Genomic DNA, 12,063 nt, shown 5'->3' on the forward strand with positions numbered 1-12,063 from the left:
GTGAAGCAGTGACAGAGAGACAGAGAATCCCCCGCCTGCCCCTTTCCTTCTGTTACAACCTGTCTGACCATTGCAGAAAGCTACATGCAATACACAGCAGGCAGAGGGCGCCCATTACCCCACAAGTGGAGTAGTGCGGTAGGCGCTGCTGCGGCGATCGCAATGCATTGGGGGAAGGGGGGCGGTCATGCCGCCCTAGATGAAATGCCGCCCTGGGCGGCTGCCCATGTCGCCCATATCAGAAACCGCCACTGGCTAACATATTAAATAAAATTTTGTGCCACCAACATGTCACAGATTTAAAATAACTTCTTAATCAAACTTCTTGGTATCAAATTGGATGCTGAGAATTATGTAATTCCACTGTGGCTGTTACTGACTGTTGAACCTCTGGTATCATGATATTCTTAGTTCATCCCAGTAAGAATGCTATGCTGGGCGTTGGTGGTTTGGTGCTCAGTCAGAATAGAAAAACCCTATTTCAGTACCAGTTCATTTTCCATCCATTTTATTATATTTTCCTTACAGTTTATTGCGGTATACAGTACCAATAATAACACGCTGCTTGTGTTTTTACAATGTGTAAATTAATGTTACTCATGTACAACCTCAAGTGTTGAACTAGTATTCTGAAACAGAGAACCAGTGTTTCCTGTAAAGATGCAAATTTTCTGGTTTCTGAATGTATTCACACCAAGATTTTTTATGCTTATTCAGCTGTATAGAAGGGTGACTGTGTTTTTAAATGAAGCAACAGAGACACAATTACACAACAATCACCACCTCACATTGTGTGTAAAAACTTGTGAAGTAACCCGTCAAACATAGCAGAAAGTGGCTGATAGTCCAACATGGTGTATCAGTCTAGTGTGAGCAGCATAGTGCCGGGCAAAGTCAGGCTCTTACCTCCATGCTCAGAAAACTTGGGGTTGCCCAGGATCTGTTTGCAGAACTTCAGGCCATTTCTGTACTGCTTGTGCTCGTAACATCTCTGCGAAAAAGGGCGAAACACATTACATGAGCCACCTGAAGCTGCAGAGTTGGGAGAAAGTCCACGAAATGGGCATTACTGTAGATGTGCTAAACGCAAACACTGTGTGCTAATGACACCATCCTTCCTGCAGCCAGCAAAAGGAAAGCATCACATACTCCTAACGCTGCCTTCCTGATAAAAATGGAGGAAGTAGCACTTGATGATGGAGGGCTGTGGATAAGATGAAATCAGACAAGCAGCCCCGCTCACAGCCATCTCAGTGGATATCCTGCCAATTCACACAACACTATCTGTCTGACAGGAAGAAATAACCCCTGATATAAAGAAAAATGTTAGTGTTGGAGTGTTAGAATTGTACACAATTCTATTAATGCTGGAAATGCTGAATTAACTAGAGCTTGCTGACAACAATGCTAATGCTGGCTTCGCACAATACATTGGTATCAGTGTATTTACTGCCCCATAAGTGCTGATATGAAAACAGGAGAAAAAAAAAACATTGTGCAGAAAATGATTTTTTTTAACACTTCACTGGTCCAGAAACTGATGGAATCAAAATATAAATAAGTCAATAAAAAATAACAGTCTTCTCAATTCTCCAGGAACATGCAGCAGGTGCTTCTCAGCAAGTCCTCTGAAACAGAAAATCTTTGCAGGACTGGAATCAAGGTCCTTATAGGAGCAACAGTACCGAGCATTTATCGGTAGACACATCTTATTTGAACAGTTATTCTCAACCACTTTTAACTTCAATATCAGCGGTCATAGGAACGTGAAAGCTGCATGCGTTAGTTAAATCTGATTTGAATAAACTCTTCAAACTTAAAACTTGATTTTGCTCTAAAACGTTGTTAAAAGGTTCCTGCAACAGATTTCAATACAGAACTCTTGTGAGTTCTGAGCTTCTTCCTTATAATGTGTCTGACTGTACATACAGTTTAACCCACAGTAAACAACTGTCAAACGGCACACAGCAGAGGGTAACTGTACAAGACGATGGCGTGTTTATAGTTCATGTGAATTCAAATTACTTAATAAGCCAATGAGCCTTCTTGTCTATGCTACACGGAGAAACAGTAACAAAGTTCCCTGTTACATCTCCATTTGACAAGTTACCGGCAGATACGGTGGCTAGCTGCTGCAGCCACTGAACTTAACTACTCCAACTAGCTGCTAACTGTTTAGGACCGCACTCACCGGACAAACGTAGACTGACAGTGCAGCCAAATACGTTTCCAATTTGCAGCCGTTAAACCAGAAAGCTAAAGCAATCCGCCATCACAATTTGTACATGGTTGTCATCTCTCAAACAGCTTTGTATTTGGTATACTTTGAATGTATTGCAAGGCCAACCAGCATAGCTACAACACCACATGACTGGCTGTTACTCAGCTGTACTGTTTTCTCAGTGTTCCACCTACTACTAAATAACAGTGCCGTGATAATTACGATGCACCTGGCGAACCGAATTTTTCCCTAATTCCCTATCAACTCACTGGCCGCTAGCTCTCGCTTCTACAATTGACGGCTACTTGGCAAACTACCATTAGCCAACAAGCTAACGTGATCCCAGGTATTTCAACCTACCAGAATTCTCTTGAAGAGGGCGTTCTCCTTTGGCGGCAGAGTGACTGTGGGCATTGTGTTGGCTTCCTATGCCTCTGTCGGTTCAAACATGAATAATATCCTCTCGGAAAGCAGAGATACCGGGCTGTTTCGTTCTCTTCTCACTCCTCTCTCTCCCTCTCACGTGTTGAAGCCGAGGCCCCCTTCCGAGCAAAATGGCCGACGTGCTTCTCCTCCGGGTCAGCCTGTTCTGAGTCTGCGTGTGAGGCCCAGCACACAGGTCGGAGGTGTCCAGGCGACCACATGGAGTTTGCACGGGAGTGACATCACACCTTGCATCAGCTGAGACAGCAATTAAACCAATGTTCATTTTACACAGTGATACTTCTCATGTTGGATGGAGAGTGTGTAAGAATTACAGTCAGCGTGCTTGTGTTGCCAAAGCAGGTGCCAACCAAACTCTGTTGAAATGGCTATGAATTTAAAAGCGTATGGCTTATTGCACAGATGCATCTCTCCTCTCTCTCGATAGATAGATAGATAGATAGATTCCCAACTGGCCGGAACAGGAATGACACAAAACAACGGAATAAACAATTATTACATTTAATTATCCATTTGTCACACAGTTTACAGATTAATCTGGGTCAGAGCCGCATACCATGCCCAGTGTGCTACTGAATATGACATGAAGTGCTCACACACTCTTCTTCAGCCCACAGTTTCATGTAGTCACAGCTTATCAACATTGGTTACATCATTATACAAAACAAAATGTGGAAAACAGAGAATTTCAGCAGCTGGGTGTTCAGATGACCTCGGAGTCTCCCTTTATCGTTTGTTTGGTCTCCGTCAGTGGCTGACCATTGCCGTGACAGAGTACTTGCATCTGTTAGTTAGAGACATACCCAGAAGGAACACAGTGTTCTTGACACCAAACATTCTGTGCTTCTGTATTTTTAATCAACTATGTTTATTTTTCCAGTCTAAGACAAATTTCTCAGGCAAATAGACGTAGGATGGTAAGGGCAAACATATACCATGAGTATATTTAAAGCTTCATAAAAACTCATTTCCTTCAGTATTTATCAAGATTCTCACATTCTCACATTTCTTGCTTCTCACTTGGTATTGCAACATCTAAGACTACAGTTTTCTTCCTCTACTTGTCCACCACTACAGTGTCTGGTTGGTTAGGCATCAAAAGTTTGCCTTTCATTCTCAGCCAGAGAATGAGAGTGTTGAGAATGAGGGGGTTAGTATACAGATGTTCCTGTATACTATACCAGCCACTTGGTTATGGTGTCCCATGTCAGCCCTGCCTGCTAGCATCTTGCACCCTGCTGTTATGTGCTGAATTGTCTCAGGGCCAGCCTGCACCTGGGGTCTTGCCTAGTGTGGTAGACCTCTACTGATCTTGATGGTGACTACATGTATGTATGCATGTACATGTGTGTGGCATATACTTCTTCTGGCATATACCTCTTAGGCACCCCTCTCCATCACACCTTTCTGCACCTCTGATAGCTGGCTGACTTCCCTCCCTGCTGCCTTGATCTTAGCCTCTAGTTGTCTTTTCCATGGAGGGTGTGGCTGTTCATCTTATAAGCCAAGCATCTCAAGGATCACTGTTGCTGCTGTTAACTGTAATGTCCCCATTGTGGGACTAATAAAGGTATTCATTCATTATAGATGGAGTGGTTTCAGTGATGGTCGAAGTAAGGATTGTCCGTAGTGCTGCATTCGTTTCTAGCAGACTTTCAGAGGCTACTTCGCATAGTTTTGTTAATCGGCTTCGAGGGGTCCAGGTTTCCAACTTAGCCATGACCCTATCTTTCAGGTCAGTTCCAGTAGTCCACTTATCATCAGTATCCTGTTTCCTCAACACCTGACGTGGACCTTGTTAATCCGGGCGATGTCTGAGCTGGTATGGCTTCAGTTATATTTCTGTTGCTTATATTCTTTCTTGCTTATATGGACTCAGACCGCCATATATATATATATATATATATATATATATATATATATATATATATATATATATATATATATATTGTTATTCACGTTATTCACTAAGCAGCACAGGTTTTCAATAATATTTTGTGCTTTCACAAAAATGAATTAAAATTCAATAAGTACAGTTAGTGGTAAAGAGTAGTTTCTTAACTATCAAACTCATTCCTGAATTTGATTGTCTAACGCAAAATCGGGTTATGGTTATATATAAAGCGTTTTTTAAAATTTAAAATGAAATCAAATGAAAGTGCAGGGTGCTCATGAGGGTTGTTCGACTTTTCGGTCATCTTGGAATCAGGCCTGACAGGAAGTTTAATCAATACCACCGGTTCGCGAATCAGGAGAAAGGAGCACTTTTCAGCTAAAATGATATTTAATCGGATGCTATCCAGAGCTGTTTTCGTCAGCAGAGGTAAAGTGGTGACAAGCTGGTAATTAATTTGTGGTTGCAATGTTGAAGGGCACGTGTTTCCGCTTTGTATTTATAACGACTAGTAGGTTTGTTTCGCAGCCTGACCTTAGCTTAGCTTAGCCTAGCCTAGCATTCTGGCAGCACTTCATTGGCACGGGTGATTTCTCTCTCTAAAGCTGGGTTTTAGCACTGCTTCTGACCTTAGTGCTTTCATGCAGAATTGTTTCCCCCGTTTCTAACATAGATCAATATTGATTTAACAGTGAGAAAACAGCTTCTGTCCACACGCGAGACTGAAATCTGTTCACGCCAAATTTCTTTCAGAATATATAATAATTTAGCTGCTTTGTCGGGAAACCCACATTTAAAGAAAGGCTGCATTTCAGTGACAGGGGCAGTTATTTAATTCAGCTTAGTAGCTGAACTCTCGAGATTATCTACTCAGCTTTCCTGAGAAAAGGCAGGTAAAATACCAATACAGTTAATGCCGTCTTAAAGAAATTGTTTATTTAGTTGTAACTTACTCCTCCAGATTTCATCAGGGAAAAAATGTTTATTAAAATAACTGCACAAAGCTGATGACATCGGATAAACATAATGGAGCAATCGCAGTCCATTCTGACCCGTGAGAGGAGAAGCAGCAGGAGATGATGCGGAAACGCTCAACAGCGAGGCACAGGTTAATTAGGAGGGGGTGATCCTCATGAATACAATGAATGGTCACTTTATTTTTGGGAGCGACCGATGCTCAAGTTCACCGACATTTTCTTAAAACCCGCTTTTGGTGAGCGGCTTCACATCGAAACACTTAAGAATGGTAAATCCTTGAATGTTCGCATGTGGGACTGTGATACATGCAAACATTTTTGCATCTCTTGCCCTGCAAAGACACTTTGTTAATAGTTTATTTTATTTCATTTAATATTTATTTTATTTTTTGTCTTATAAATTTTGTATTTCAGTTTATATTTTTACATCTCATAGCATCGCATACACACTTTACAAAGCATAAAGTTTTAGTTGGCATTTGATATTGCATCGTAATAACATCCTTACCTTGTAGTTGCACAAAAATCTACTTTGAGTCTTAAAAATCAAAGTAATTCATGAAGTAGTTTTATATCATTTATTATGGAACAATATTTCATTCACAACACTTTATGTTCTAGTGCAGCCCTACAGCATGTAACTACAACAGTGAAATGTGTTTTCACTTACCAGTGTGACGATCACACAAATGTTTTCAGAAATGTGGTTGAAGGTATTTTCCCTGTTGGCTCTGCGACCTCAGCTTCTTGTTGCTGCTTCCAAGCTGGCATGCACAAAAATCTTACTCTATTCCATAAAGGGCGTCTATTCTGGTCATATTTATGGTTGTGTCATTTTATAACACAATGGCTCACCATACTGATGAGCTTCTAATGTCCACAATTTAACTTTCAAACCCGAAAGCAGCATCCACCTCTGTGTTTACAGCTCAGATGAGAGACGCTGGGATCCAAAAGTGGCCAGTGGTATGCCGCTTCCAGAGATGCGGTATTTGTCGATGCTACAATGGCCAGCAGGTCGCTGGAAAACATCAGCCAGTTGGTGTGCTTCCATGGCCACAGGTGTATAAACCAAGCACCCAGTTATGCAGACTTCTACAAACATTTGTGAAAAAAAGTGTTGCTCTCAGGAGCTCAGTGAATTCCAGTGTGGTACCATAATATTCCACAGTCAACTGTTGGTGGTATTATAACAAAGTGGAAGTGACTGGGAATGACAGCAACTCAGCCATGAAGTGGTATGCCTGGAACGTGACCGAGCGGGGGCAGTGGATGCTGAGGCACATAGTGCGGTTCCCACCTTTCTGCAGTCAGTCGCTACAGAACTCCAAACTTCATGTGGCCTTCAGATTAGCTCAAGAACAGCGCGTAGAGAGCGCAGAGCCGAGCAGCTGCATCCAAGCCTTATATCACCAAGTGCAATGCAAAGTGCCGGATGCAGTGGTTTAACCCTATAACACCAGGTGATCACCGCTGATGCACCTGTGACCTGTCCTTACCTGCCGTGAACAGCTGGTTAACACGAGCGTATCACCACTGAGACGTCTGATCAGACGCACTTTGAATTACCGTAATTACACGACCGTTTGTCCTATCAGAAAAATTCCGTTTCTGAAAGCTGAGAAATTGCACTTCACAGCCAACGTAGGCTTATTATGGTAATTGTTGCCAGAAGTCCATGAACAGCAGGACATTTGAAGTACGTTGTGTCCCAGGCGACACGTTTTGGCTTTATATGGTTAAAGCACACCACCACTGGACTCAAGACTTCTCTGGGGTGGGCTTGGCCCCTTAGTTCCAGAGAAAGGAACTCTTAATGTTTCAGCATACCAAGACATTTGGGACAATTTCATGCTCCTAACTTTGTGGGAACAGTTGGGGGATGGCCCCTTCCTGTTCCAACATGACTGCACACCAGTGAATAAAGCAGCTCCATAAAGACATGGATGAGCTTGACTGGCCGGCACAGAGTCCTGCCCTCAACCTGACAGAACACCTTTGGGATGACATAGAGCGGAGACTGTGAGCCAGGCCTTCTCAGCCAACACCAGTGTCTGACCTCACAAATGCACTTCTGGAAGAACGGTCCCATAAACATTCCTAAACTTGTGGAAGGAGTTGAAGCTGTTACAGCAGCAAAGGGTGGGCTGACATATCAATCCCTGTGGATTAAGAATGGGACATCACTCAAGTTCAAAAGTTTGGACACACTCACCCGTTCATATGAATGGTACTTTTGACTGGTACTGATGAGTGAATAATTTTGGCAATATAGTATAAGTGTAAATGCAGTAATAGTATGTTAGTACAAGTGAGAAAAGGTCTAATGCAGTAAAAATAGCCAGTGTGGAAAAATGTCTGCTGTACTATTCACCATGTTCATTTTCATTCATCAGATCAATGACCTTAATGAATAACTTTTGTCACCTCAGTTTTGCAGATTAGGTTCTTCAGTTCAGGGTCAGTTTTTTTTTTTTTTATATATATATAATTTTATTGAAGTTTTTTTTTTTTTTTTTAACCATGGAAAAAAATGTGTAGTAAACAAAAACAAAGTAACTAGACTGAAAAAAATATTAGTATTGGTTCTCAACTCAGAATTCACAGTCAGTGTGTCCCTGCAAAACATCATAAGTAAAGTACGTAGTAAGTAGAGGTGTCACATAAATGTAGTGAATTAAAAAGTAGAGTAGTTCCTCTGTGGTGCAGAGGTACAAAGTGTCCTCAGTACCTCAGATTTGTGCTTTTTCCATTTAAGTTACTTCATGATTGGATGAGTATTGGCTGGTTGCCCATACAAAGACTGTGTTTTTTTTTTCATGCTGTTTTTCTTTTTGCTGTTTTCTGTTCTCATTGTTTCAGCTGGCTCCAGGTCTGCTTTCACAAGCTCCAAGCCTGAAATGGCCAAACCAAACTGGTTCCGAGTGGGGCTTGCCTTTGGAACATCTGCTTTCCTTTGGGGCTTGGTAAATAAAATCTGAGTCTAAATATAAACAGAGTTGATTCACTCTAAGATGGAAAACTGAGTTTTTGGTTCTGCAGAGGCTGATTGGAGGAGGGAGGGGGGCTTTTTGCCTTTATTTGATAGTGTTAGCAGTGAAGAGAAGACTGTATAAAGAGGGCGGGGGGGAGGACCTGCAGCAAAGGGTCAGAGGTCAGACTCGCACCGCTGCGTTTCAGCCATGAGGCATACGGACGCCTCCTCAACCAGTGAGCTAAACTGGCCCTCAGCTGATCAGAGCTCGTTTCAATCAGGTCTGAGTGTGTTCACAAAAAACAGCATCCTCGTGTGTGCTGAGTGTGTGTAAAATAAAGAACTGGATGAATATAAACGCTAGTTCGTTCCATTACCTGCTCCACTGTGTGCATCAACCAGATCTCATCGTTTCTCATTGTTTTACACAGCAGAGGGCAGCAATGAGCAACAATTGTTTTGAAAATGCATTTTAAATATTTTATTTTTGATTCCCGCTGAAGCTTGGTGCATCAGAGGATGGCATCCCCGGTACCGGGCTTTTAGTGGTTTTTTAAGAATCCATCTTTATCAAGAGGAGAGTTCAGCTTTTTTAAATTTAGCTAGTTTCCTGGGTTTTAGCCTTCCATTAAAGACAATCATTTGTTGCAGATCTGCACAGAAGTGAAGAAGTTAAGATTATGACGTGGTGTATTTTAGAGAGGGGAATGAATAAAAATGCATCTTCCGTCTTGGTGTTCCATTTGCAGCTCTTCAAACAGCACAGCACAGATGTGCATGAGTACCAAGTGAGGAACGGCCTGGAATAACCCACAAAACTCACAGGTGAGTGTTTTTAAATACTGAAATTAAATGTGAATAACCAATCTGCTGCATATTTTAATATTATTATGAGCGTTGTAGCATCTGGTGTGATAAATATAAATGAAACACGACCCGTCTCTTTTCTTGTCCTAGGAGCTTGTTGGTTCCCGTCTGTAGGAGTCGCCTGTTTGTCTGCTTCTTTCTAGTTTGTCTCTTCCTCAACTTTTATTTAGTGTAAATAAAAAGTTTATCATGTGACGTATACTTGACTCAGTCATTTTATACGCATACATTCACATCTGGCTGAGATACTGCTGGGTTTGAAGTTTGAAACACTGGATTGTTTCAGGGAGACAAACATGTTGTTGCAGCAGTTTTGTAGCTCAGCTGAGCTGATGACCTAAAGTTTAGAGTAAAAATAATTTAAATTGAATTGATCTTTAATAAAGTTATTCCATCCTGTAAAATCCCAAAGTTCAGTAGTTGAAAGCATTTATTCGTGCTCTGCTAGTTAGCTTTTAGCAACCATAGTTTTAAGTATAGTTCTATTGCTGCTATTTCAGTCTATCTCCAGCAAACATGAACAGGGTGAATTAGCTTTAGCTGCACTGTAAAATCTCACAAGTTTAGTTCAAATTAAAAGTAACAGCAACTTGAGAGCAGCAGGTTACACTGCCCTCCAAAGGTACTGAACGGTGAGGCCGGTCCTTTTTGTTTTTGCTGTAGAACAAAAACATTTGGGTTTAAAAAAAAAAAAAAATCAATATGAGACAAAAGATCAACATCTCAGCTTTTATTGTATTTCCAGGTATTTGGATCTGATACACAGTTATGAAGAGAGCACCTTTTGTCTGGACCCACCCATTTTTCCTGTCAGCAAAAGTATTGGGACAGTTAAAATGGATTGAAGTGAATAAGATTTAATATTTAGTTGCAAATCTTCTGTTTGCAGTAACTGCATCGAGCCTGTGACCCGCTGACGTCACTAAACGTTTGCATTCTTCTTCTGTGGTGCTTTTCCAGGCTGTTGAACTTTGGTCTTTTCCAAAATATCATTAGCCTCTACAAAACTATTTGAAATATAAGAGAAGGATCTGTTCTTATCTTTGCCACGAAAGAACTTCAGTGCCGCTTTTCTCCTCTAAATTAATACTGAGCTGTTCAATTTATTAATATTTGTGAATTTGTAGACTTTGAACAGCTCAGCCTTCTACCACAGGGCTGACACGCCTAAAAAATATTTACATGTTTGACAACTGAACGTTAAAAAGTGGAATGAAACCATTTTACCCAGTTTAAATGTAGGATTTTCCCACATTATCTTTGACCTTTGCTGCCACTTAAAGCAAACGGGTGGGCTTAAAGTCACTGTGAGATATGGAGGGTGATCAGTAACTGCAGATATCACACACTGACGTACTTTGGGGTGGACATGTATGGAGTAAACACGTTCTCTAGTAAAGAATACACTCACTGGCCACTTTATTAAGTACACTTGTCCCAGGTTGGACCCCCTTTTGTTTTCAGAACTTCCTTAATTCTACATCGATTCAACAAGGTGCTGGACACATTCCTCAGAGATCCATACTGACGTGACTGCATCATCACAGTAGCTGCAGATTCACGATGGGAATCTCCAGTTCCAGAGGTGCACTGCTGGATTTAGGCCGTTTGAATCAAGTGAACTCACTGTCATGTTTGAGAAACCAGTGTGGGATGATCTGAGCTCTGTGACCTGGTGTGTCATCAGAAAATGGCTACACTGTGGTCACAGAGGGACAGATGGACGTGGTTAGCAACAATATTCAGGTAGGCTGTGGTGTCCAAACGACGGACTCGAGTCAAAATGTGCCAAGAAAATATCCCCCACACCACTACACCACCGCCACCAGCCCGAACCGTTGATTATAAGGCAGGATGGATCCATGCTCTCAAGCTGTGACTCTACCATCCAAATGCTGCAGCACGAATGAAAACTCAGCTTCTGCTGTGCCATTTTGGTGAGCTCATGTGATTTGGAGCCTTTCCTGTTCTTAGCTGATGGTAATTGGAGTTACTGTTGCCCTTCCATCAGCTCAAAGCCATCTGGCCTTTCTCCTCTGACCTCTGACATTAACGAGGTATTTTGACCCACAGAGCTGCCGTTCCCTGGATAGTTTCTCTTCTTTCCACCAGTCTGTAAACCCTAGAGACGGTTCGAGTATGTAAATTGTGTGCTGTTTAAAGATATTCTTGACAACTTGATTTTTTTTTAAACTTTGCTGTCTGTTTACTGTGTATTTTGTTGTTACTTTATTTATAGTTGTATGTTCAAAATAAATTAAAAAATCAAATTCAATCAGTGGTTTTGCAGGAAGATCCAAGCAGATCAGCATTTTTTAAAACACTCAGACCAGCCTGTCTAACACAAAACCACATTCAAAGTTACTTAAATCACCTTTCTTCCCAATTCTGATGCTTGGTTTGAACTTCAACAGGTCGTCCTGACCTACATGCCTAAATGCACTGAATTACTGACATTTGATTGATCAACCTAATGAGAAGTTGAACAGGTTACCTAACAAAGTTAGTATATAGAGTCCTTTTAAGGAGCTTTAAGAGAAGGTTACTCCCCCCCACCACCACCACCACCACCACGGCCAAACCTTTTATTGCTGTTTCAGCAATTTGTGATGCTCTCAGCAGTGTCAGAATGGGAATAATCAGTGTCAAGATAAGCAATAAAAACACATTCATTTGATTCTGTGTG

The 12,063-nt window shown here is 41.4% G+C and overlaps 2 protein-coding genes across 2 annotated transcripts in view; one reads left to right on the forward strand and one right to left on the reverse strand.

Annotated features, from left to right (window-relative positions):
* The window catches only part of LOC115786692 (N-alpha-acetyltransferase 15, NatA auxiliary subunit-like), a 56,813-nt gene extending 53,968 nt beyond the window's left edge, over positions 1-2,845 (reverse strand). The window contains 2 exon segments of the mRNA XM_030739037.1: positions 907-991; positions 2,582-2,845. Coding sequence (XP_030594897.1) covers positions 907-991; positions 2,582-2,635 — 139 coding nt within the window. The 5' untranslated portion in view covers positions 2,636-2,845.
* Positions 2,846-4,857: 2,012 nt separating this feature from the next.
* On the forward strand, positions 4,858-9,576 carry ndufc1 (NADH:ubiquinone oxidoreductase subunit C1). The gene is made up of 4 exons (XM_030739559.1): positions 4,858-4,988; positions 8,399-8,502; positions 9,260-9,335; positions 9,468-9,576. The coding sequence occupies exons 1-3, from the start codon at positions 4,943-4,945 to the stop codon at positions 9,317-9,319; spliced, it is 210 nt and encodes a 69-aa protein (XP_030595419.1). The 5' UTR covers positions 4,858-4,942; the 3' UTR covers positions 9,320-9,335; positions 9,468-9,576.
* Positions 9,577-12,063: the final 2,487 nt, after the last annotated feature.

The sequence above is a fragment of the Archocentrus centrarchus genome, chromosome 10, assembly GCF_007364275.1.
Source record: "Archocentrus centrarchus isolate MPI-CPG fArcCen1 chromosome 10, fArcCen1, whole genome shotgun sequence".
Lineage (NCBI taxonomy): Eukaryota > Metazoa > Chordata > Actinopteri > Cichliformes > Cichlidae > Archocentrus > Archocentrus centrarchus.

What these genes read in the sequence shown, in the direction of transcription:
- ndufc1 (XM_030739559.1), top strand. Translation starts at nt 4,943, where the DNA reads ATGATATTTAATCGGATGCTATCCAGAGCTGTTTTCGTCAGCAGAG. An exon ending in AGCTGTTTTCGTCAGCAGAG is followed by an intron (nt 4,989 to 8,398) that starts GTAAAGTGGTGA and finishes TCATTGTTTCAG; the next exon opens with CTGGCTCCAGGTCTGCTTTC. An exon ending in CTGCTTTCCTTTGGGGCTTG is followed by an intron (nt 8,503 to 9,259) that starts GTAAATAAAATC and finishes TTCCATTTGCAG; the next exon opens with CTCTTCAAACAGCACAGCAC.